A 25,957-nucleotide genomic window follows, 5' to 3' on the forward strand; every position below is an offset into this window, starting at 1 on the left:
TTATAGGAGTTCAGGGACACAGTGTTTGAAATCAAGATTGTCCTTGCAAAGTCTGCTCCAACACCCTGGAATAAAATGAGGGGAGAAAACAAACAAACAAAAACCCTTCTACTCTGGTTGTGCCAATACTCTAGCCAGATAATAAGGTGTGGAAGAGACAGAGCTATGAGAGGGACGCTAGGAATCTATAGCCTTATTCTTTGGAGAGTTCTTTGGCTAACCTATACATGGATAAGGCCAAAAGGAATTGCTTTAAGTTCTTTCTCAGGGGTCTTTAAACTAGAACCCTGCCTCAGGGATAGAAGTGTCTGAGCAAACCATGATACTGTATTATATGTTTTCTAAGTTCCTTCTGCTCTTTGGGCTTGTTTTCTCATCTGAAGAAAGAAGTACATGGGCTATCAGGGCAAAATCATCTTCAGTCCTGGCCTTTTCTGAGTCTGGGATTCAAAAACTGGGCCCCTTTAGGAGGTCAGAGAATTTGTCAAATCTCTCAGGAGGCATCAAGCCTGATTGGGGTATCAGATGCATGGGTTCCTTTCCACCTATAAGAGTCTTGCCCCTGTTGATCCTGGCCAGGCCTGGTGCCTCCCTCTTTAAGGCACTCTGGTCCTCCTCCCACCACCCCTCCCTTGCCTCTCCCTTCACAGTCCCTTACACACACACACACACACACACACACACACACACACGCACACGCACACGCACACACACGCAGGCAAAGCATAGGTAAAGCTCAGAGCTGAGGATGGAATCTCATGCCCCCACCCAGGTCCTTCCCTTCTTCCCTCCCTCCCTGGCGCCCATTAGCTAGCCCAGGCCGTGGGGGCGGTGGCTGTGGAGACTCCTCTCTGTGCCAGGCCCAGCCCCCGGAGACGCACCTGTTCTGACCTGCTGAGCAGGTTCCCAGGTTTCTGCCTTCGTTGTTGGCCACGGCGTGGGAAGCAGCTCTGGGGGAGCTCAGCGCTCCCGATCACGGCTTCTTGGGGGTAGCCACTGCTGGGTGGGTACAGCAGGGCCAGGTCCCCTAGTGGAGGCCCAAGCAAGATAGCAGGTATCAGTGCCCAGGGCTCCAAGGCTTTTTGCCTTCTGGGTCAGTGCCTGATCCAGCTCTAGAGGCGGCTCCCAGGGAGAACTGGTGGAACTTCAGAACCACTGGCAGGTCTGCCTTTCAACCAATGCCCCTGTCCCTGGGAGCCGAGATGTGGGGGCCTGAAGCTTGGCTGCTGCTGCTGTTCCTGACATCCTTTACAGGTAGGATTTGCCTGAACTATCAGGACCCTTGCTTCCGAGCCCAACCCAGCGCAGACGCCAGACAACCATGCATGCACACACGCACACATACACAAAAACATTCTACTTTCTTGAGCTCTGGTTAGAGAAGACAGTGTCTTTCTCCGGCTCTATCTACCAGAAGATTCAGTGTAGCTCTTCCCTGTCAGCTTCTATCTCAGCCTCCAGGCAGGTTATGCATGTTGGGGTCCCTGTCTTTGCCAGAGCCTTGCCTGGACCCAGGCTAACTATAGGGGAATAGATATGGTAACCCAGTGAGCAGAGAGATGGAACTGAAGGATCTTGCTCTCCCCCAGGGCTACTGGAGGCTCCTTGGCTTCCCTCTCTGGGCTTCAGAACTGCTCCTGAGAGCTGGGGCTGACTCAGGGTTGAGCTGCCTCAGCAGCCATCAGGTGCAGAAAGTCTGAGTCCTGGGAGTGGTTGGGCATATCTTTCTCTTTCTCTTTTTTCAAGATATTCTAGGGCATCAGGACTGGAATTCCAGTTAGGAGATTACAGGAAAGCCAAGAATTCCTGTTTCTCTGGTCTCTGTCTTTCCCTGGGCACAGACACAAGTAGATGTCCGAGTAGCGATAGGGTTATTTAAATGGCTGGGGGTTTAGGGAAGGGTTTCTTCTAGATAGAGCATGATCTTTCTTTGTTCCTCTTCTAACCCCCTTTTTTTCCCCCAGTTAGAGTACACTTTTCTTCCTGTCTATCTAGTGTATATAGAGTAGATATAAATTATAGGGATTTGTAATCTTCAGAGTGAGGAAAATAATGCATATATGTATACGATGAGACCATGATGGGATGTTGTAGGCTGTGTTCAGGCAATGAACAGAAAGGAATCTTTCTCCTTGGGAATATGGAGGGCCTATCTGGGCAGAAAAGTCAGCTCCTCAGTCCCAGGTCAGTAGCAAGCCAGTTGTCTGGCAGCACCTGGCTATGTTCTCAAGAGAAGCAAAAAGCCTAGACTGGCAGGACTGGGGGCTCCTCTCATTTTGGTCTTACAATGGAATGGTCATCAGCCTAGTTTCCAGTCTCAAATATGGAACACCCACCTTTGCCATTTTACCACCCTAACTCCCATCTTCCAGACAGCCCTTCTTACTTGCCTAGGCTAAGAGGGTGGGGCCTGTCTCTTAGGCCAGAGAACCCAGCAGGCAATTTCCTATAGGATCTACCCACACCTGTAGAATGGAGTCATGCTGTCTCAGGACTTGGAAGGGATCAAAGAGATCACCACTCCAACTCCTTTATTTTACAGATGGGAAAACTGAGAGAAATAGATAGGCAGCTGAGATCTGTAAGATTGCTCCGTGTTAGAAGCATAACCAGTGTTAGTTGTCCTAAGTCTCGTGACTCCTCATTTATTGAATAATAGAATAATGGAATGTACAACTGGATACAGTAATGTACTAGGTGCTGGCTGTGCAGTAGGGAGTGAGACCTGATCTTCTCTCTTCTATAATGGGAGACTTCTTTCCAGGAGAAGTACAACAAAGGGGAAATGAGTCCCTCTTCTACTTAGGAAATTTATCCCTGACCTCACTCAGTGTCTGACAGAGAAGAGCCTTGGGAGAACCCAGGAGTGCAGGGGCTGGGAAGGTGGCTCAGTGGTAGAGCACTTGCCTTGCATGCATGAGGCCCCAGGTTCGATTCCTTAGCGCCACAAAAGCAAAAAGAGAAAAGCCAGAAGTGGTGCTGTGGTTCAAGTGGTAGAAGCTATCCTTGAGCTGAGGGACAGAGCCCAGGCCCAGAGTTCAGGCCCCACGACGGGACCTCCCCCCCACAAAAAAAAAAAAAAGCCTGGATCCAGGATTACTCAGGAAGCTATTACTTTGCTGCTGCTGCTGTTGCTACAGCCTGCATAGAGCTAAGGCTGCTCTCAGAGATCCATTGGGACTAAAACCCCAGGTCCCCAGATGGTCCCATCCCCATTCTGTCTCCTCTGCATATAAGGCATCTCCTTAGTGGCCCTTGGAGCCTGGAATATTTCATGTAGCTGAACATAGCCTTGGTTCTGAACCCATTCCTGTTAATTATTATTTTTTTTTTTTGGTCGGTCATGGGGCTTGAACTCTGGGCCTGAACGCAGTCCCTCAGCTCTTCAGCTCAAGGCTAGTGCTCTGCCACTTAGCCACTGGGGTACTCCTGGTTTTCTGAGTGGTTTATTGGAGATAAGAGTCTCACAGACTTTCCTGCCCTGACTGGCTTTGAACTGTGATCCTCAGATCTTAGCCTCCTGAGTAGCTAGGATTACAGGTGTGAGCCACCTGTGCCCAGACCTGTTATTCTTTGAGCAACTAAAAATGCCAACTTCAGTAGACCAAGAACTACTACTAGGTAGTCTCTTTAGATTTTCTGGTTCTGAAATACTATAACTTTTTGATTGGCCAACCTATGGGACTGAGTTTCAGAACAGCTGAAAGGACTCTTCTCCAGGATACTGCCTCCCAGGCCCTACTGCAAATTCACACCCATCTCCTCCCCCCCCCCCCCAATCCCGCCGAGGGGAGAAGCCCTGGCTTGGGAGGTGCCTCTAACACCGCAGCTCTTTGTCTCTCCTTATTGGACTGAGTTTCCGGGTGAGGTCCATCCCTTCTTCTGCCTTGGGGCTCAGGCACCCAAATCTGCAAAATACTCTCCAATAGGATCCTAGTCTCTAGCTCTTTGTGTGGCCAAAGGACCCTGTGATCTGTTCATTGAATTGTGATCTCTGTCTTCTGAGAGTTACCAACAGTTTTCTTTCTGAGGTTGGTTTCCTAAAAAGGGAGGGGCCCCATCCTTGCCTTTCTACTTCTGATTACAGAGGCCCTTTCCTGTGAGACCAACCCAAATCCAGAGAAGCGAGAAAGAGAAGTTTGTTACCCTGCCCAAGTGGTGAGAACTAGAACCCCAGGGAAGCCCTTGGCCTCAGTGACCCTGGTTTCATACTAGTGTTCGAGGGAGCTGAAAGAATCCTCAGCCACAGAGATAGTAGTTGAAGAACCTGGCATGCAGAGTCCTATCTTCGGGGCCACAGCCTCAGAATCTTTTGGTCTCTAAAATATGTCATTGAATTGACCACAAAGTCTAGGCAGAGAGAAGGGATAGAAATGAAGTGGAAATTGAGTCAAGAGGGCAGCAGAGACACTGAATGCCTGTGACTTTCCCCTGTCATCCTAGTTACTCAGGGAGGCTGAGATCCAAGGTTTGTGATTCAAGGCCAGTCTAAACAGGAACGTCTATGAGACTCTTACCTCCAATTACCCACCAAAAAAGTGAAATGAATGTGTGGCTCAAGTGGTAGAGCACTAGCCTTGAGCAAAAAAAGCCAAGGAACAGCACCTAGGCCCTGAGTTCAAGTCTCAGTATAAGCGCAAGAAAAAGGAGCAAGGGGAGAGGGGAGTCGAAATGCCAGAAAGGACTCAGCTCCCTGCCTCTTAGAGAAAAGCTAGGCAGGGGTGGGGAGAGCTGTGGGATCACTTTTCCCTGAAACAGAGCCAACAAGGGGCCTGTAACCTCAAGAGCTTTTCCCATCATTTTTTGGCTGCCCCCAACTTCCACTTAAAACTCATGTCCTGAGAACCAGGGTTGAGGCTGTGATTTGAGGTGGGGAAGAGATGGTCAGAGTGGGGACTGGGGAGACAAAATAAGAGGTGAGAGGATATCAGGAGTTTGAGAGAAGCTGAATTCTGGGTCTCTCACCCACAGTATAGCTGTTATGGTGAGTCACCGGGGCTCAGACTGGCTCCAGGGGGGGTTTAGGGGGCTTATCTGTGCTGGGAGCTGTGTCTGGGCCAGAGCTGGATGCCTCAAGGCCTGTCCTCCCCCATTGTTCTCCTCTCTCTCTCTCTCAATCTCTCTTTCTCTCTCTCTCTGATTGGTGTGGCCCCCCTCCTCAGACACTAATCTGCAGGTGGGCGCTTTGCCTGGGTTGGGAAGCTCTCACTAAGCTAGGGGGCTTAGGATAGTACGGGGTAAGCGAGGGAGATGGATGAAGGCAGATGGAAACTTTTCTAGTTTTCAAAGCCAAAGGTCAAGGTTGTGGGGACAAGGGGGACCAAAAGGGCTTGGCTGGGTTGTTAATGACACCTGTCCTAGTGAAACAACCTTCTCTCACAGGTCTTTTCCTATACCAAACTACCTGCCTATTCTAGCCCTCTCTGGTAGAGAAGGTGCTGTGGGCAAGGGGAGGTAAGAGTTAACAAAGGAAAATGAGACCCTACATACTTAGACCCCTCCCCTTGGGCCCAAGCAGACTGCTTCTCCCTCTACTCCCCCACCCCCCACCCCATACCAGACATCCCTTACCCCAGGCCTGGAGCTGGAGCTGGTTTTTCTGGTGGTGGCTAGCAACAGAGTCCTTACAGATTCCCAGGGAGAGGCCTTCTTGGAGGACAGAGGTGCTGGGGGGCCCAGGGGTGTGGTTGGTGGGGTGGGTGGAAAGGGATTCCCTTTGTAGGAACCTGAGGAGCGGTAGAGAGGGAGTTTTTGTTTTGTTCTGTGGAGGAGGCTTGGTGGCAATTTCCCATCACTGGAAGGGCAGTGACCTCATCTCTGGGTACCTCCATGTTGAGCCTGAGATGATCTGCCCTGAAGTCTTGGGGTAAGGAAAGGAAGGGTGCACAAGCAATGCTCGAGATACAAGCAAAGGCTCTGAGCCATACACCACTGACCAAGAGCAGTCGAGAGACACACATGCGGAAGCCAAGATAAACAACATCAAAATAGTTACTATGTGTGCAGAGCTCTGAAGGACAGGAATGCATGCCTTGCACACAAAGGGTGTGAGACATACATGTAATGGTGCATGCACACACATACAGGTTTTCCCTCTGGGCATAGAAAAGTAAATACATATATTCCCCTGAAGATAAAACATGAAACATCTCCAAGTTCATGCAAGGAGACAATCTTATACACATGTGTACTAGAAAGACTGGCCAGCTCCTCTTCCAAGCACACCCACACATGGAGACACAGACTCATCTTTGCTCCTTTCTCCTCACAGACTTACCTCTGGGACCCCTACATGAACCCCTATAGATGCCAGCAGAGGATGCTGATGGATAAAATGACCTTCATAAAGAACAGATCTCTTCCCCTTCCCCAAATACTGTCTGGTTGGGTGTCTGTAGGTGCCAGCCTCAGTTTCTACTGAGACCAGAGGCCAGACTCTACACAGAAAGTAAAATGGGGATGTAGGTACAGGGTGGGGTACAACCAGCCAGCCCAAGCCAGGAATGGAGGGCCTGTCTGGGGAGCGGGCGGAGTACACAAAGGGAAGGGCCCCAAAGAGGCCTGAAGGGGCCTGGCAAGGGGTGGGGGAGGCTGAGGGCAGGGATCCCGTCTGGCCAGTCAGGCCTGTTCTTTCCCTTGCGCAAGGTGGTGGCGGCTGTGGCTAGGCCTGCTGCTGTGTGGCAGCTTCTGAGTCACCAAGGTTCCTGACCAGCGTCCTGGTGCTCCTGGGAGGAGGGGAAGGCGAGTCAGGGGGAGGAGTACCCAGCTAGTTAGAGTCCACCAGCCTCAGCAAACAATTTGCAGCAGAAGGGTCCATGGGCTTGGCCTGGCCTGGCTACTACATGCCCGCAGGGTGACCTCACCAGGCAGGCGGTGTGTCTCCTTCAGTCTGGTGACATCATCATGCTGACGCCAGGCAGGCACTGGGTGGGGGAGAGGAGGAGGCAGTCCTGGCCTGCCCTGGCCTGGGAGCCAGGCCTCTTGGGTCCATGTAGTCCAGGACAAGGGCATTAGATCCCAAGTTTCTCTTTTCTTATTGTTGCAGCTTAGGGGATGGCTGCAGTCGATTGGAGGAGGGTGTGGCCTCAACCAAGGACACTCTTTCTGAACAGTGGGTTTAGGACAATAGGGGGCTGTGGGAGAATTTCAAGAGAGCTTTCCTGTTTTATTGGGTTCTCATTATACAAAGCTTGGGCTTGTTCTTTGGAAATGGGGATCCTGGACTTATAGGTAGAGACATGGAGGATTGGGGCTCACCTATGCTGAATACCCAATTCTTGCTGTGTCTTTCCTTTTTTCTTTTTGAGAGGAGAATACAGTTCACTTGTTGGCAAGTATAGGGATGGGTGCAGATGGGAAGTTTTCTCACCTGATCTTTTCCAAGAAATAGTCTTTAGAAGGATTTGATGGGGCTGGGAAGGTGGCTCAGTGGTAGAGCACTTGCCTTGCATGCCTGAGGCCCTGGGTTCGATTCCTCAGCACCACATAAGCAAAAAGAAAAAAGCCGGAAGTGGCGCTGTGGCTCAAGTGGTAGAGCGCTAGCCTTGAGCTGAAGAGCTGAGGGACAGCGCCCAGGCCCAGAGTTCAGGCCCCACCACTGGACCCAAAAACAAACAAACAAACAAAAAAGGATTTGATGCTACTTATTTTATTTTTGTTGGTCGTGGGGCTTGAATTCTGGGCCTGGGCGCTGTCCCTCAGCTCTTCAGCTCAAGTCAAGTGCTCTACCACTTGAGCTACAGCGCCACTTCTGTTTAGAAGGATTTGAATATCCCCATGGGGTAGGGCTTGGGATCCCTGTGACCTACGTGGATGCCAGTATTAGTTGGTGTTTTTTTTGTGTGTGTTTTTTATGGGTCCGGGTCGTGGGGCCTGAACTCTGGGCCTGAGTGCTGTCCCTCAGCTCTTCAGCTCAAGGCTAGCACTTTACCACTTGAGCCACAGCACCACTTTTTTTTTTCTGCTTAAGTGGTGCTGAGGAATCAAACCCAGGGCCTCATGCATGCAAGGCAAGCGCTCTACCACTGAGCCACCTTCACAGCCCCTGTTATTTATTTTTGATGGTGGTCCTGGGGCTTGAACTCAGGGCTTAGGAGCTGTCCCTGAATTCTTTTTTCTTTTTTCTTTTTTTGGCCAGTGCTGGGGCTTGAACTGTCCCTGAACTCTTTTGTCCAAGGCTAGTGCTCTACCACTTGAGCCATAGTACCACTTCTAGCTTTTTTGGTGGTTAATTGGAGAAAAGAATCTCACAGAGCGGGACATCGGTGGCTCATGCCTGTTACTTAGTTACTCAGGAGGCTGAAATCTGAGAATCGCAGTTCAAAGCCAGCCTGGGCAGGAAAAGTCCATGAGACTCTTATCTCCACTAAACCACTAGAAAATTGGAGGTGGCACGGTGGCTCAAGCGGTAGAGTGCTTGCCGTGAGCTGAAGAGCACAAGGATAGTGCCCAAGCCCAGAGTTCAAGCCCCACAACTGACAAAAAAAAAAGTCTCACAGATGGCTTTGAGTAGCTAGGATTACAAATGTGAACCACCAGTGCCCAGTGGATATAAGAATTTGAAGCAGATGGTTTACTGGAGAGCCTCTACCTCAAGCCCTTCTTTGGCAGCCCTGCTCCCTTTAGTATCAGAAGGAGGTGCCTGGGAAGGGTGCAGGTGGTTAGCTGGACTCCCAGACTGGGTTGGGTGGGACCAACATCAGCTTAGGCAGGTCAGGGCCATGGTATCTAGCTCTGCAGGTCTGTCCCGTCCAGTCTGGGCCCTCCCAGATCATAGCAGCATCCTCCCTTTTTCTGCTTTTTGCAGCAGGACCACAGGACCCCATCTTTTGCCTCAGTGGAACCCTCTGCTCCACTCCAAGCTATGTGCCTACCTCTTCCCATCCCTCCTTTCTTCCCCTGTCTAGTTAAGAGATGCTCCTTTTGTCAGTGAACCCCAAAAGCTAGCCTATCTTTCCTAAACTCCAAGGTTGCCACCTCAATACCCTCCTCCAGCTCTACGAAGGACTGCTCATTCCTTCTCATTCTATCTTTTCCTTCTTCTGCCATCTCCCTCATTTATTCATCGTTCAATAAATAAACATTCGTTGAGCATCAGGAATGGAGCCCACACACCACTGAGCAAGAAATCAGAAATCACATTTCTAGGGCTGGGAAGGTGGCTCAGTGGTAGAGCACTTGCCTTGTATGCCTGAGGCCCTGGGTTCAATTCCTCAGCACCACATAAGCAAAAAGTAAAAAGCCGGAAGTGGCGCTGTGGCTCAAGTGGTAGAGCGCTAGCCTTGAGCTGAAGAGCTGAGGGACAGTGCCCAGGCCCAGAGTACAGGCCCCATGACCGGACCCCCCCCCCAAAAAAAAGAAATCACATTTCTATCAGTAATGTGTGACCAGTTTTTACTCTCATGGGGCTCAATCTAGTGGGGGAGGCAGACAAGAAAATAGTAAATACAATCTATGGGTTAAAGTTCTATGATGGGGGGGTGGTAAAAGCAGAGTATTAGAGGAGAACAGAGGGGCACACAAGACTGCCTAAGGTGGGGCAGGGAGGGAGGACTCTAGGAGGAAGTGATGTCTGCATAGAGTATTAAGACATGAGTAGGAGTTTTCCAGACAATGATGAGTAGGAGCTACTAGACATAGGGAGGAAGGCATTCCAGGCAGGGGTACAGTGTGAGCAAAGGTGAGGAATAACAGGGTGTGTAAGGTGCTAGGCAGAGGCAGGGACTAACTACAACCCTTTGGGAGTTGCTGGAGTACACATTCCAAAGCAAGGTGCTCTTGTGACCCCAAAGCACCCTTTCACTCTGACCTAGTCCCTGGCCCTGTATTCATGATTTGAGTTCATTTCAACCATGAGTTTCCTCAGACTCTGCCTCCCCTCACAAGTGACCCATCCTGGAAATCTAATTGTCCTTGAGTCTTCCTGCTTCCTCTCTTTCTCTATAGTCAGTGACCAAAATCCCAACAAAATGTCACCCAGGAACCATTCCCTCCTCTCTGTCCAGTACCAGCATGCCAGGGCTGCAGCTGAAGTTTCTTGGTGACTCTCTGGGCCTCGATCTGCCTCCTTTCTGGTCAAACTGCATGTTTCCACTTGCTTCACTCCATTCGTTGGCTAAAGAACCTTCTGACTCCTCATTTCCTCTTGACCAGATCTGAATTCCTTTGCCTGGTATGGAAGGCCCTGGGCCATTTGGTGCCCCACCCTACCCCAGCCATATTTTCCATTTCTGCTTAACTCACATACACCCTGCCTTAGGTTGGGTCCTCTACTCTCTGCTTTCTGAACTAGCCAACCTCCACTTCCTGTTTGCTTACCTTGATCCTTTACCTGGCATGTCTTTGTGTGTGTGTGTGTGTGTGTGTGTGTGTGTGTGTTCATGTGTTCATGTGCACACACATGCATACATTCCCAGGGCTTTGGTCTTACCCTTGGGTTTTTCCAACTCTACCACTTAAACCACACTTCTCCTTCAGGCTTTTTGCTGGTTAATTGAGCCCCTGATTTGTCTGTCTGGGCTGGCTTTGAAATGAGATCCTCATATCTCAACCTAGGATTACAAGGTAGCTAGGATTACAAGGTGTGTGCCACCGGTGCCTGGCTGGAACGTTTTTGCTAGGTCTCTCTAAGTTCCTAATCCTACCCAACAAAAGCATAAGGCCCACCCACATGGCTTGGGACCCCATTGGCTGCCCCATTCCAAAACTGGGCAGCAATACATCTGGACATTAAATCAGAAACAATCATTATATGTCTGATGTGGTAGCATACGTCTGTAATCCCAGTTCTTGGGATGCTGAGGCAAAAGGATTGCAAGTTTGAGGCCAGCCAGGATCCTTTGTCAAAAAAAGAAAACAAGAAAATGGAAGAAAACTCTTTGTTGCCATTTGCACATCTGTCTCTATATCTTCCTCTTGAACAGACCTCAGGGTCTATGAGGGAAGGGAGTGGATCCAGATGAGGTTGTATGATGTTCTGATTCCAAAATCCTTGAATGCTTCATATTGCTCATCAACATGAGAAGCACTAGTCCTTCACCTCTTAACATTTTGACCCTTCATTATGTGTCTACACTGACCTCATCTCTTTGGACCTCTGACCCCCTGGGTCCTTTCTGTCTTCAGTGACTTGCTCATTCCTGCCTCTGAGCCTTGGTTCATGCCATTCCTCCCACATGGAATACCTCCATCTCTCTGGGAATCTAGGTCTCTCATCTCCAAGTCATGAAAAGAATGTTCTAAAGAGCCTCCTGGGATGGACCCTTCCCACTCTATGTGCCCTATCCCAGGACACCTTCTATTCTGGAACCTTGTGGTAGCTTCCAGCCACACTTCTTGGAAGCATTCAATTTTATCCTTTTGCATAGGTAGAGGATCCTGTAAAAAAAAATGTGTCCATGGTTTTCCTGGTTTCTGTGTCTAAATTCCATTTCCCTAGCCAGGTGCCGGTGGCTCACGTCTGTAATCGTAGCTACTCAGGAGGCTGAGATCTGAGAATCGCGGTTCAAAGCCAGCCTGGGCAGGACAGTCCATGAAATTCTTATCTCCAATAACCCACTAGAAAACCGGAAGTGGCGCTGTAGCTCAAGTGGTAGAGCGCTCGCCTTGAGCTGAAGAGCTGAGGGACAGCGCTCAGGCCCAGAGTTCAAGCCCCACAACCAAAAAAAAAAAAAAAAAAATCCATTTCCCTGAGGACTATGAACTCCCTGAAGACAGGGGCTGGGTCTCTGGTTTTGTTATAGCCTCCCACCTGCAATAGCTCAGGATACACTTCTAGGCTGGAAGAGGGTGTGATCTTCCATAAATCCTCCGTGTGGCCTTAGGCAAGCCACTTCCTTTCTCTGGGTCTCAGTTTCCTCATCTGTTAAGTAGTGATAATAACGCCTACCTCTCGGGAATCTTTTGTGGATCTAATGAGGTAATGAACAAAATGTGCTTTGCAAGCATAAAATGCTCCCTGAGTTCCGGCTGCCTTGGCTGTCATTACCATTATGAAAGTGACCCCCCTGGTCTGGCCCCAGCCCCTCATCCTGGCTGCTCTTGTCTGCCCCCTGCAGGCCAGTCTCTCGCAGGTGAATTGGAGACCTCCGACTTGGTGACCGTCGTGCTAGGCCAGGATGCAAAGTTGCCTTGCTTCTACCGTGGAGACCCGGAGGAGCGAGTCGGGCAGGTGGCATGGGCTCGGGTGGACGCGAACGAGGGCACTCGAGAGCTGGCACTACTGAACTCTGAATATGGACTTCACGTAAGCTCAGCCTACAAGGGCCGCGTGGAGCAGCCCCCGCCCCCACGGGACCCTCTGGACGGTTCCGTGCTCCTGCGCAACGCCGTGCAGGCGGACGAGGGCGAGTACCAGTGCCGAGTCAGCACCTTCCCTTCTGGCAGCTTCCAAGCGCAGCTGCGGCTCCGAGTGCTGGGTAAGTAGGATAGGGGTAGTGGGGGGCGTTGGGTGTGTCAAACCCACCCTGAGCTGGGCTCAGGGGTTTCGAGGGAGCAGCTGGAGGTGAGAAGAGCTGGAAACTCACACCTGTAATCCTACCTATTCAGGGAGCTGAAATCTGAGAATTGTAGCCAGCTGGGGCAGGCCTGTCTGAGAGACTACAATTAACCAGCAAAAACCCAAAACAAAACAAACCAGAACTGGAGCTGTGGCTTAAGTGGTAGAGCACCATCCTGAAGCAAAAAAGCTAAGGGACAGTTCCCAGATCCCAAGTTTCCAGAGTTCAAGACCCAGTAGCAGCACACATGCATACAAATTCTGTACAGATGACCTAAAATCTCCTTCTCTGTTTTCATTTTGTCCTTTCAAGCAATAAAGCATTAGCTTAGTCTCTCTTTTGCTTCCCAGCTCTTTAAAGTCCTGAACATCTACATCATTCTTCACCTATCTCTACTACTGGCGCTGCCACAATTCCACCAAAAACTAACTCAAAGCCTCCTTCACCATCCTGGGATGCATGGTTTAAAATGCAGGGCTCAGATGGGAACACCAAGCTTTGTCCTATGGTATGGCCATGCATGACTAATTAGGCTAATACCCTCTTTGTTGTTGGACCTTCAGTGAATGTAATTTGAGGTCATGCTTGCCTTTTTAGCCAGTACTTTGCACTAAGGGCATGTGTGGTCTAGTTAAGTTGTCTTTTCCCTTGTGTGCCTGTGTGTGTATGAGAGAGAGAGAGAGAGAGAGAGAGAGAGAGAGTACTGGGGCTTGAATTCAGCACCTTTGAATGGCTAATTGGAGGCAAAAATCGTACAGACATTTCTGTCCAGGCTAGCTTCAACTTTGACCCTCAGATTTCAGCCTCCTGAGTAGCTAGAGTTAAGGCATGCACCATCAGCACCCAGCTATCCTTACCATTTTAAAGCTAGAATAAAAGACCTTTATAGTCTCCATTTGTCCACATGTAAGTTATAGAAGCATCAGCACTGGAGTAGAAAAAAAAACTTGAGTGTTAAATAGCTGGATGTGGTGATGTTCACCTGTAGTCTCAGGAAACGGGTAGGAGGATGAAGAGTTTGAGGTCACCCTGGGCTACATAGCAAAACCTTGTCTCAAAAATCAACACACATGCGTACAACAAAACAAAAAAACCTGATTGTGAATCTGGGCTTTGTCACCCTAAAACTGATGACCTGGAACAAATCATTATCCTCCCTGAGCTTTAGTTTCCTCCTCTGAAAAACAGAGATAATAATACCCACCTCACTGGTTTGTTGACAAAATTAAATGAGATAACATTTGTAAACTATTTAACATAATAGTTGACATATAGTAAGTGCTTACTAAATGATGGCTGTTATTATTACGTAGATAAAATCTAATTTGTTTTTAAATTACTTCATTATTTTTATTTTTTAAAAAATGACCCATGCCACTGTAAAACATTCAAACAATGGACAAAAGTCACCTTGAAGGATTGACCCCTACCCTATTATTCCAGGTGTATACCAATGCCCCGCAAAACCCAAGGTAAGCACAGATGTGCTTGATGCACGCAGGGTAATCCCACCTAAGCCTGGCTGTAAACATTCCATTGTGGGCCTAATCTGTAGGGAACTCAGGTGGAGCTGTGAGACCAGGAAAGGGTTAAGAGATTGAACAGAGAGCTGAGAACTGGACCCTGAGAAGGTCAAACTATCAAGGCAGACATGTAGATCTGTTTGAACATTAAAAAGCTTGAGACCTTGGATAAGGGAGTCAGTTATCGCTATACTTACCATACTCTGGGCCGGCACCTGCAGTCACTTCCCCTATACTGAATTCAAGTAACCTCTGTCTCCTTGCTCAGACCCCACAAAAGCCCAACTCCAATCTCAACTCCTTGCACAACCTCTGGTCCCACGGGATCCCATGCTTCCTCTTGCTGTTCTTCAATAAACAGTCCCACCTGTTTCCTTCCTTTCTCTTCCATTTTCCTAATACACATGAAATTCTGATTCTTCCTCTGTGTGTGTGTGTACTCTTGCACACAAGGCTGGCACTCTGCCACTTAAGCCATACCTTCACATCTGGCTTTTTGCTGGTTAATTGGAGATAGTTAGGGACTTTTCTGCTCAGGCTAGTTTCAAATTGCCATCCTCAGCTCTCAGCCTCCTAAATAGCTAGCATTACAGGTGTGATCAACAGGTGCCTGGCTGCTGAAATTCTAACTCTTGCCTGGTGCCTTTACTGAGAAAATAACAGAAGAAAAAGTGCTGGAGTGGGGCCCTCTGACTGGGGTTGTGCAGATCTGTGACCTCCCCACTTTCCCCATCCACAGTGCCTCCCTTGCCCTCACTGAATCCTGGTCCACCACTGGAAGAGGGCCAGGGTCTGACATTGGCAGCCTCCTGTACTGCTGAGGGTAGCCCTGCCCCCAATGTGACCTGGGACACGGAGGTCAAAGGCACAACATCCAGCCGCTCCTTCAAGCACTCCCGCTCAGCTGCCGTCACATCAGAGTTCCACCTGGTGCCTAGTCGCAGCATGAACGGACAGCCACTTACCTGTGTGGTGTCCCACCCTGGCCTGCTCCAGAACCGAAGGATCACTCATACCCTTCAAGTGGCCTGTAAGTACTTGGAGGCCTATGCCTCCCTGGGTTCCAAAAGAATTGAGACACTCTGTAACCCTGAGCCATGGTAGGCTGACCATCTGGGTCCTGGGAGCTATAGTGTCCAAGAGAACAGTAACCCAAAGGTAGAAGACCTGGAGGTCAATGTCAGATGACTTTGGCAAATCACTGTGCTTCAGGGTCTCTGTCTTTACAGAGGAGAAGATCTTGCTTTACAGCATTGTTGGAAGAATCAACTATCAACATGGAATTGAAAGCATTTTGAAAATTGCATGGCTTAGGGTTTAGCAATAGACTTGGGACAAGCCTGCATTCGGCTGTTTACCAGCTGTTATTTAATCTTGTTAGGCTTCATTTTCTTCATCAGCAAAATGAGTATAATTATATCAACTTTACAGGATTTTGGTGGGAATTAGCAGCCGTGAATGCAAAACATCTCACACAGATCTTAAATCATAGGCTTCAGGAAACCATAGAGCTTTTGTATTCCCAGCATTAGACTTCAAGCTGAAACTATGCTAGCATTTGGCACAAAGTAGGTCCTCACAAATGTTTACTAAAGAAACAAATGAACAAGTGAGATTATTAGGCCTTCAAAGAATCCAGCAGCATTTATTGAGCACCTGTTCTATGACTAGTACTACGCCAGACACCACAGAAGATCCAGAAAAGGTGTGACACATCACTACCCTGAGGTTACTGTGGGCTCATGGCACAAATAAACCAATATAGACTCAGCTTAGAGAAAAGAGGGAGCCATGTGGCCAGGAGCTAGCCATGAGGGGGGCCAGGCTAGGTTTGGTACCAGATGAGTAGGATGATAAAGGGCAAAGGGAGGCTGTTTTGGCAGGGTGCAGCAGGGATTGTGGGGAAGCCCTTGAGGAACCATATGATTGAAGTCATCATTCACTTTTTCCCCCTCCTACCTCCCATTTCAGTTCTAACTGAGGCCTCTGTGAGGGGCCTTGAGGACCAAAAACTGTGGCATGTTGGCAGAGAAGGAGCTATGCTCAAGTGCTTGAGTGAAGGGCAGCCACCTCCTTCATACAACTGGACACGGTAAGGGTCTGTGGGAGGGGCTATCCTAGGATTAGGACTCTTCCCTCTCAAGGCCAGGATGTACTTATTATGGTCTGGGACTTTATGCTCTGGACTCTTGATAAGTTGGGGCCCTGTTCAGACCAATAGAAAAAAAATATGGCTACCAATTATTGGCTTGGCCAAGGGAATCTAGGGATGGATGTTTTAAATTAATTCATTATTTTTGTGCAGATACCGGGACTTGAACTCAGGGCCTCATGCTCTCCCTTAGCTTTTTTGCTCAAGACTGGTTTTCTAGCACTTGAGTCATACCTGCACTTCTAGCTTTTTGCTGGCTAATTGGAGATAAGAGTCTCAAAGACTTTCCTGCCAAGGCTGGTTTTGAACCTTGGTCCTCAGATCTCAACCTCCTGAGTAGCTAGGATTACACGCATGAGCCACCTGCCCCCAGCTACACGGTCTCTGATAGAGAATAAGCCAACACATTCTTGGTTTTTCCCCTAATTTTTAAATGATTAATATTTCATGAATTGGTGTGAATCCCCAAAGTGCATGAGACAAAAAGACAGCTGACTGTATGTGTTGCTACACCAACACTCCCGTAACCACAATGTTGCCAGCACCTCAAAAACACCCACTCACTTCTGTCAGTTCCCTCAAGAGCCCTTGGCTTTTTTCCAGGGTCTGAGATGTCCAGAGACTCAGCGAGAGTTAGAATACACATGTATGTGATAGACATGTTCTTACATGGGGACTCATGAGCAATGTGTGTGGCTCATACCTGAGGCTAGGTTCCTGATGCTGTCATGTAGCATCTTAGATGTTGAAGCAAGTAGTCACATTTTCTAAGTGCCTCTGAGCCCAGTTTGGAGTGGAGCTGTCTATTGTGTGGACTTTATAGCATGTATGCCTGGTGCACAGTTCTGGATGACGTTATGCCTTTTGGGAGCATGTGGGATGGCACGCGTGTGGATCTTCCCCGAATGTGTGTGGGGGTGCCCGGGTCAGGCTGGGCAGCAGGGAGAAGGGGCCTCTGCCTAGACCTGCCTAGGGGAGGGTGGGGCACCGTGGGAACAGCCAGCGGCTCCAGGTGACGTCATGTGGGAGCAGGGGGGGGTGGGGGTGGAGATCTGCTCAGGCATGTTAGATGATGGCAGCCTCAGCCCGCCCCAGCTGGCACCCTTCAGCTTTCCTATCCTCTAGGCTGGATGGGCCTCTACCCAGTGGGGTACGAGTAGAAGGGGATACTCTGGGCTTTCCCCCATTGACTACTGAGCACAGTGGCATCTACGTTTGCCATGTCAACAATGAGTTCTCCTCGAGGGATTCTCGGGTCACTGTAGATGTTCTAGGTAAGTCAAAGACACCCTTGTCTTGGCCCTGGGCTCAGGGCCAAGGGTGGGTGGGCAGGGATAGGGGTGGGGGGAAGGCAACAGAAAGCAAGACAGAAGGATTTGCGGAGGTATTTATTTGGGGGTGTTGATTGGTGTGGTTTGCAGAGAGTCATTAAGTGAGTGGTTGTGGGTGAGTTCTGGGAGGACAGTATGTGGGGAACAGGATGGAATTGGGGGTGCAGCGGGGATCTGGACATGGACCTCAGACAGTGGCCTGTCTCCAGCAGACCCTCAGGACCCTGGGAAGCAGGTGGACCTAGTGTCGGCCTCGGTGGTAGTGGTGGGTGTGATCGCCGCACTCTTGTTCTGCCTTCTGGTCGTGGTAGTGGTGCTCATGTCCCGATACCATCGGCGCAAGGCCCAGCAGATGACCCAGAAATAGTGAGTACTGGCTGCTCCGGGGTAGGTAGAACTGAGCTAGAAACAAGGAGGAAGCAAATAGGAGGTGGGCCAGCACTGAGCAGAGTGAAAAGAGAGGAGCTAGCTCCTATTGACCAGAAATGGGCAGAATTGGGAAGTGAGAGGGGCTTGTGAGACCATAGCTGGGTCAGGGGAACCATACTGCCTGAGTGAGTCATATGTCTAGGTATCACCTACTGTGCACACTCACGTACATGCTTCTTGGCCACACTGCCACCTGCAGTCACACACTTACACTTGCAGGGCTAGTATAGCCACCTATACCCTCCAGCTGCCTCACATAGGCTTGGCCAGGCTAGGGTTACTATGGGAGGCTACCACTACCCTCAGCTCCTGACAAGGGGGGGTGTCTTTCCCAGTGAGGAAGAGCTGACCTTGACCCGGGAGAACTCCATCCGGAGGCTGCATTCCCATCACTCAGATCCTAGGAGCCAGGTATGTGCCAAGGTTGGATGCATGTGTGGGGTTTTCTTGTGCCTGGCCTCTCTGCAGACCAGGGGCACAGTTGTCCATGGCATCTTGCCTATCATGACTCATAGCTGGGGCTGGGCTGGGGCCAGGGTTTGGTTGGGGGGGGGTGGCATGTAGCTACTTTGGGTCTGCTACAATTCCTCTGAAGGCCTCCTTCATCTCTGGCTTAGTGGCTGCTCTGGTAATCTACCATCAGCTCTGGTGTCAGGGTGGTTTGGGGTGGGGGAACGAGGACGTTTGTATTAGGGAGAGAATGGGCATTTGGGGTTGTGGGTAAGGAGATTCCGGAGGAGGCTGGTAGAGGATAAGAGATGAAGAGGCTGAGGGAAGAGGCTGAGCTCTGTTCTAACTCCTCCCCCATGTCCTGGGCCTGCAGCCGGAGGAGAGTGTAGGGCTGAGAGCCGAGGGCCACCCTGATAGTCTCAAGGACAACAGTAGCTGCTCTGTGATGGTGAGGCCCCCCGGCCCCACCGGCATCCCCACCAATTTCCTTAGGCCCCACTCCTGGCCCCAAATGTGGTGTGTCAGCAGCCCCCTTACCTACCAGTCACTTGAGCCCCAGCCCTGGCGTATGTGGCCCATCCCTGCATCTCTGCTTGCCTTCCCCAAACCTAACACTAATTCCTGGCCCCTTATCTCCAAATCCCTATGCCTCTGCAACAACCACAACCCCTGCTTTGCCTGACTTCTGACCCCATCATTACCCAGTCATACCCCACTTTGTCTGTGTCTGACTGCCCTGTCTTGGTTTCTGACTTGTCCTTTGCCCTTGGTCTCCAGAGTGAAGAGCCTGAAGGTCGCAGCTATTCCACACTGACCACTGTGAGGGAGATTGAAACACAGACTGAACTGCTGTCTCCAAGTTCTGGGCGAGGAGAGGAGGAGGAAGATCGGGATGAAGGCATCAAACAGGCCATGAACCATTTTGTTCAGGAGAATGGGACTCTTCGAGCCAAGCCCACAGGCAATGGCATCTACATCAATGGGCGGGGGCACCTAGTCTGACCCAGGCCTGCCTCCCTCCCTCGGCCTGGCTCCTGCTGCTGACATGGGATTTCAGCTCGTCTTGGGGGACCTCCTTAAATGCCCTTCTTTCTTGAGGAAGATGCTTCCCACTCCACTGACTGCTCGACCTTTTCCTCCAACCCTTCTGTTCATCAGGAGTGCCCCACTCCCATCATGTGTGCAGGTCACTGTGTGTGCGTGCGTGTATTTGTGTTGTAATGTTCAATGTGTGTGTATGAGTGGGTGGGGGGCAGCTGTCCATGGTGTGTATCATACTGTCATGTTACAGTCTGAGTGAGTGGTGATATAGGATTTGGCGTATGGAACACTGTCAAGCTTTGGTTTGTATGTTGTGTGGCTGTGAGTGACCTCTGCCTGTAAGTGCAGGTATTTTTCTCAGATCCCAGAGCAGTATTAGTGATGCAGAAATTGGAGATGAGAGGTGGATACTGTGGGCCAGATCCAGGTGTGCGGGCATAGCTGGAGCTGGAATCTGGCCTCCAAGGTGGAGGAGCAAGATTCTCACCACTTGGGAGTTGTGGGGCATGTAAAGCTGCCACCTAGGGACTGTTTGGACTGTTACATAAGAAGCCCTCTGCCCTCTGGTGGCCTGTGGGCCTGCTGCATGTATATAGTTTCTGTAAATAAACCCTCCCTGGGAGCTTTCAGAGTACTATTCTGACTCCCTTACTGAGAGACACATCTTTAACAAAACAGAACAACTTTTGGTTTAACTGCTTGCTCGTTACTGGGTTTGCTTAAGCAAGGCCAGCCTACATAGGCATTCAGCAAAGCAAGACTTCAACCCATGGGTTAATTCCTATGGTTATGAAAGATGTTGCTTCTTCGAAGACATCTTCATCCAGGGAGTCCATTGGGAGGGAGCCTGATAGCTAGTAGAGTCTGGAACCAGTGGTGTGAACCCCTTGACCATTTCCTAAGGGAGAATAGGGGAAGGTACTTGGCCCTGGTGGCCCCTTCCCCTAGCTTCATCTACTTTTTAGTTGTATCCATATTTGTTTGTGGTCCCTTGGAGGAGTTGGTAAGAAGGACTTCTGGTTCAATTGTGGCGTAGGGGAGAAAGGGTACTGATTACAGATCAAGGGATAGGAGGAGTTCAGGTGAAGGGAAGGAGTTGTACAGGTGAGGATGTCTCCTTTTCCCAGAAATTTCTGAGTCATTAGTTTGCAGTTCTTCTGGCCATTTCTTTGGGTAGAGGCTGGGGTTAGATGTTTATTTTCCTTTGGCCTACCCAAATCTACTCAGCCCAGAATACTGATATTTAGTGCCTAAATCCTGCATGACCTGAAATCTGCTGGATTTATGAACTGAAAGACAGCCTTCCAGCTTCTGTTCCTCAGCTAACCCAGGACTTTGTAGAACACAAAGATTGAAGATCCTAGCATGTACATTTTGTGTAAATATGTGCATATTTGTACATAAAACATTCTGTTTTTAAATAAACAGATAAAACCTGTTCTGTCTGGTTCCTGTCTTGCCCTTGAATGTATTAGCCTGGAGTACTATATGTTCTGTCTCACTACCCAACCTGCCTGTGCTCCCAAGCATGGCAGACAAGGATAAAGAATTGGTCTCCAGAAGGCCTCCATCTATTTCAGAAAGCACTCGGATAGAAGCACATTGCTAAGAACCTTTCTGGGAAAGCCAATGCCTTAGTTTAGAAAGTATAATATGGAAGTCCTTTATTTTAGTGGAGAAACACAAAAAGAGTGATATATTGAGCTGGGTGCCAGTATCTTATGCCTGTAATCCAAACCACTCAGGAAGCTGAGATCTAAGGATCACAGTTCAAAGCCACCTCAGGCAGAAAAAGCCATGAGACGCATATCTCCAATTAACTAGCAAAAGCAGGAAGTGGAGCTATGGCTCAAGTGGTAGAGTGTTAACTTTGAGTGAAAAAAAACTAAGGAAACCAGGCCATGAGTTTAAGCCCTAGTACTGCCCCTCCATCAGGAGCTACGTGTGAACTAGACAGCAATATGCTTTTACTTTTAGTAAAGAAACTGAAACTCAAGTTAGGTGAGTTCTACAATCTGTTAGAGCCAGAAGACTAAATCATGTAGTCTGCGCCCTTCATTTTCAAATGTGTGGAAACTGAGGCTCGGTGTGGCTTGGTTGAGGTGAGTGGCTCATTCTAGGCAGAAGCAAGGTATTTTTCCTCCTGGGTCTGCTTTGCTTAGTCCTGAGCCACCCTCCTCCCAGGCACCTCAGATCTCCCTGTTGGACCCAAGAATTTTAGTTTTTAGCTACCTGATCATGCCCCAGGCACCATTATCCCTCCCCAAAGCCCTGACATCATCTCCCTTTGACCAATGGGTGAAGTCTCAGAATGGATGAGGATGTGAATGTCAGTACCTCCCCCACCCCAGGCCCTGTGGTTTTTAAGATGCTCTAACAGGAAGTGGGTTTGAGGAGCTGCACAGCTTCCTGCCTCCTGGGAGTTGAACGAGGCGAGAAGAAGGGCGAGTGCCTGGCCCGGCCACGAGACACAGCTTCATGCCAGGGTCCTCACAGCTTCCTCTTTACAGCAACTTCCGTGTGGCTGGGGCCCCAGAGGCTGGACTTGCTGTTGGTTGCCCAGGCCACCCTCAACCTCCAGTGTGGAGCCCTTCCCTCCCACTGGGGCCAGGCCAAGCCCCCACAGTCATCTGGCTGGGATCCCATGGGGGCCTAATAGGGCAAAGGTCTTGGGAGACAGAGGCAGCTGGGCCAGTATTCTGGGGCTCCGGCCATGAAGTCTCGGCAGAAAGGCAAGAAGAAGGGCAGTAACAAGGAACGGGTATTTGGGTGTGACCTGCAGGAGCACCTGCAGCACTCGGGCCAGGATGGTAAGGAGGCCAACTCGGAGCTGTGGTGGGTAGGTGGGCACCATGCTTCTCCAGTCTGATCTGGTCTGGTGGGCAAAAGCAACTTCTGGGTGTTTCTGGGGAAGGGGCAGTGGCCCAAGCTGGTACCCATGAGCAACAAGATAGGAAATGTATCCCAGAGAAAGATAGAGTGGCTACCTTTTATAACTTTTGGGGGGATAGGTGGCTGAGGGAAAAAGAATGTGAGCCATGAGGGGAGTGGGTGGAGAGTTTGGAAACTTAGGAGAGGTACTTAGAAGAAGGGCTAGTGACTGGGGATGAGAGAGGGCAGAAGTAATAAGGTCAAGAGAGGAGTGGCTGAAGGGACAGTAGATGGTCCTGGATATGAATGAAGGAGACAGAGGGGCCTTAGAAGGTCTGAAGATGGAGTTTAGGGGATGAAGGAGGCATCCTAGCTGGAGAAGAGCACTCAGGACCAAAGACCTGGCCCCTTCTGCAGTCTGGCCCAGAGATTGTGGGGTGGGGATGGCATTCAGTCTCTCTGCTAAGGAGATAGAGATTCAAGGTGAAGGGCAAGGAGAGAAGCTTGCTAAAATAGGGGAACATCTGGTGATAGAGAGAGCTGGCTTTAGGTTGGGTTTGAAGTGGAGGGGAGTAGAAGTTGCAAAGGAGAATGGATATGAGGACTGTGTAGTTCCCTCAGCTCCCTTGGAGTGGGCTTGGAAGCCTGCAGAACCAGGTACAACACTGGGCTTTACCAGTGTCTGCCATCAACTGTCACTCAAAACCATTTCTTGATTTGAAGTTGAACTTGGATATCTTGGCTTATCCAGCCCAGTTTGGTTTTGGCATTAAGCTCCTTACAGAGAAGGGCATAATTATACCCCCCACCAAACCCTCCCCACCCAATCTGTCATTTCCTCTTTGTCCCCTTTCTGTTCTGGTTGTGGTGCTTGCAGTAGAGGGAGGGTAATGGTGGGTCCCAGCTCACTTCCTGCTCTTAGCCCCGCCCTAGCATCCTCAGATACCTCCTTCCCCTTTTTTCCCCCCTCCCACCCCCTAGGAGGCTCCCATCTTCACTGGCCTCTGTGAAGGAAAGGCCTAGGCCCCAAAGAAGAGTGTTAAACAGCTGAGATGGTTTCTCTGTACCTTCTGCTTCTCATGGGGCCAAGTGGATTTGGCACAACTGTCTCAAAGGGCTTCTTTACAATGATTCCTCTCTCCATGGTGCTTCTTGGCCAAGGACTTCATGATTTAACCATGGATGATGTTCTCTTAGCTCTCCACAAATTCTCAGTTCAGCCTACTCATCCTGGCACTGTCCTTTCCTGTAGTTCCCATCCCCAATGCTATCTTGGAAACATAGGGACCCACAGACAGTCCAGACCCTACTCCTATGACCCATCTGGCCTCCATCTCCATTCGTCGTAGCAGGTAAAGGGCATGTTCTTCAGAAGGGATAAGCATGTAATTGCTGGATCATGATCCCAGGTGAACTCCAGAACAGATGAGAAGCACCTTCTACCCCACACTAGAACTTCATCTGAATTCAAGGATGGAGAGATAGATTTGGGGTACCAGAGTTGCAGTGGTAGGTATTCCCCCTTCTCCAGCCCTTTCCTGATATGGGGAGGTGGGAAGTGGAAGGATAGATGGAGGTTGGTAATGACTTATCTCTTTAGCCCAAGATCCAGCAAGAAAATGGAAGCCTAGATCAGAGAGATCTCTTTCTGATGCATTGATATTCCCCGATCATCTTGACTTCCCCCCTCCTTATAACCTTGCTCCATCTTAGCCTTCTCTACAAGCTCTTTGCCCCAAAATGAATTTCTTTCTTTCCTAAGCACTATAGGCATTGAGTTTTTCATTTTCTTAATCTATATCTGATACCTTGTTTCGGTTTCAGATTCATAAGGTCCCTAATCTTTAGATCCTCCACCTTGCTACCACTCCCAAATCCTTGGTGTCTTCCTTTTGTTGACTCCTTCACTCCAACTCCATCTCTAACATATCTCTGACCTCATCTCTCTGATCTCTATCTTCCTAACTCTTCCATTTTGCTGACTATTTTCATTTCCCCTCCCCCCCCCCCAATCTCCTGATTCACTTCCTTTTATGGTTGACTCCTTAAGCTCTCTGCATGTTCACTGTAAATCAATTCTCAGCTGGGTGTTTGTGACTCACATCTGTAATGCTCGCTATCCTCTCAGGAGGCTGAGACCTGGAGGATTCTGGTTCAAAGTCCATGAGACTCTCTCTCCAAAATAACTATCAAAAAGCTGAGCTGAGCTCACACCCATAATCCAAGCTATTCAGAAGGCTGTGATCTGAGGATCATGGTTCAAAGCCATCTTAGGCAGGAAAGTCTGTAAGACTCTTTATTTTTGTCGGTCCTGGGGCTTGAACTCTGGCCCTGGATGCTGTCCCTCAGCTCTTCAGCTCAAGGCAAGTGACCACTTGAGTCATAGCACCACTTCCGGTTTTCTAGTGTTTATTGGAGATAAGAGTCTCACGAACGTCCTTGCCTGGCCTGGCTTTAAACTGCCTGCTGCGATCCTCATATCTCTCAGCCTCCTGAGTAGCTAGGGTTACAGGTATGAGCCACCGGTGCCCAGCTTTTTTTTTTTTTTGCCAGTCCTAGGGCTTGAACTCCGGGCCTGGGCACTGTCCCTGAGCTGCTTTTGCTCAAGGCTAGCATTCTCCCACTTGAACCAAGCACCACTTCTGACTTTTTGTGTTTATGTGGTACTGAGAAATTGAACCCATGCATACTAGGCAAGCACTCTACCACTAAGCCACATTCCCAGCCTAGTCTGTGAGATTCTTATCTCCAATTAACTACAGAAAACCAGAAGTGGCACTGAAGTTCAAAGTGATAGCCTTGAATGGAAAGAGCTCCAGGAAAGTGGGAGAAAAATGAGGGAAGGAGTAACAAATTCCCCCCAAAAATGGGGGCTGGGAAGGTAGCTCAGTGGTAGAGTGCTTGCCTTGCATGCCTGACGCCCTGGGTTCGATTCCTCAGCACCACATAAGCAAAAAGAAAAAAGCTGGAAGTGACACTGTGGCTCAAGTGATAGAGTGCTAGCCTCGAGCTGAAGAGTTGAGGGACAGCACCCAGGCCCAGAGTTCAGGCCCCATGACCGGAACCAAAAAAAAAAAAATGTACTCATTACTTATTATGTAACTGTAACTCCTCCGTACATCATCTTGACAATAAAATTAAAATTAAAAAAAATAGCTCAGGGACAGCACCTAGGCCTGGCGTTTAAGCCTCAGGACTGAGAAAAAAAGCTGAGCTGGAGGCATGGCTCAAGTAATACAGTTAAGCAAGCAAGCCAGCAAGCATGAGGCCTTGAGTTCAAACCCAAAAAGAAAAAAAAAATTATTCTGGAGGTTCAAAATCAATTGACAATGGAATATCTGTTTTGGTTGTTACTCATGTGACAAAGAATCTCAGGTGGTTCTTCTTTGTAGTCCCGAGATGGGCTCTGAACTTTGTAGAGATTTGAAAGGTAAATGTAGTAATGCAAGATTAATAAGCCCTATAAGAAAAAAAAATGTCGGGCTGGGAAGGTGGCTCAGTGGTAGAGTGCTTGCCTTGCATGCGTGAGGCCCTGGGTTCAATTCCTCAGCACCACATAAGCAAAAAAGAAAAAAGCCGGAAGTGGCGCTGTGGCTCAAGTGGTAGAGCGCTAGCCTTGAGCTGAAGAGCTGAGGGACAGCGCCCAGGCCCAGAGTTCAGGCC

General features: G+C 49.4%; 2 protein-coding genes across 4 annotated transcripts in view; both read left to right on the top strand.

Annotated features, from left to right (window-relative positions):
- The first annotated feature begins 727 nt into the window (after positions 1-727).
- Positions 728-19,436, top strand: Pvrl4 (poliovirus receptor-related 4). 2 transcript variants are annotated; one of them, XM_013030552.1, is made up of 9 exons: positions 728-1,254; positions 12,057-12,416; positions 14,760-15,050; positions 15,992-16,112; positions 17,298-17,446; positions 17,716-17,869; positions 18,268-18,343; positions 18,756-18,830; positions 19,160-19,436. In XM_013030552.1, the coding sequence occupies exons 1-9, from the start codon at positions 1,179-1,181 to the stop codon at positions 19,382-19,384; spliced, it is 1,527 nt and encodes a 508-aa protein (XP_012886006.1). In that variant the 5' UTR covers positions 728-1,178; the 3' UTR covers positions 19,385-19,436. The 2 variants fall into 2 exon arrangements, with proteins under 2 accessions (XP_012886006.1, XP_012886007.1); XM_013030553.1 differs by lacking the exon at positions 18,756-18,830 and having other exon boundaries at positions 1,179-1,254.
- A 2,425-nt stretch (positions 19,437-21,861) lies between these two features.
- Positions 21,862-25,957, top strand: part of Arhgap30 (Rho GTPase activating protein 30) — a 22,162-nt gene continuing 18,066 nt past the window's right edge. The window contains exon 1 of one of the 2 annotated variants that reach the window (XM_013030684.1): positions 21,862-22,233. In XM_013030684.1, the coding sequence (XP_012886138.1) occupies positions 22,137-22,233 (97 nt within the window). In that variant the 5' untranslated portion in view covers positions 21,862-22,136. The remainder of the gene's footprint in view (positions 22,234-25,957) is intronic. The other variant, XM_013030685.1, reaches the window with a different exon arrangement.

Source organism: Dipodomys ordii, unplaced genomic scaffold, assembly GCF_000151885.1.
Source record: "Dipodomys ordii isolate 6190 unplaced genomic scaffold, Dord_2.0 Scaffold131, whole genome shotgun sequence".
Lineage (NCBI taxonomy): Eukaryota > Metazoa > Chordata > Mammalia > Rodentia > Heteromyidae > Dipodomys > Dipodomys ordii.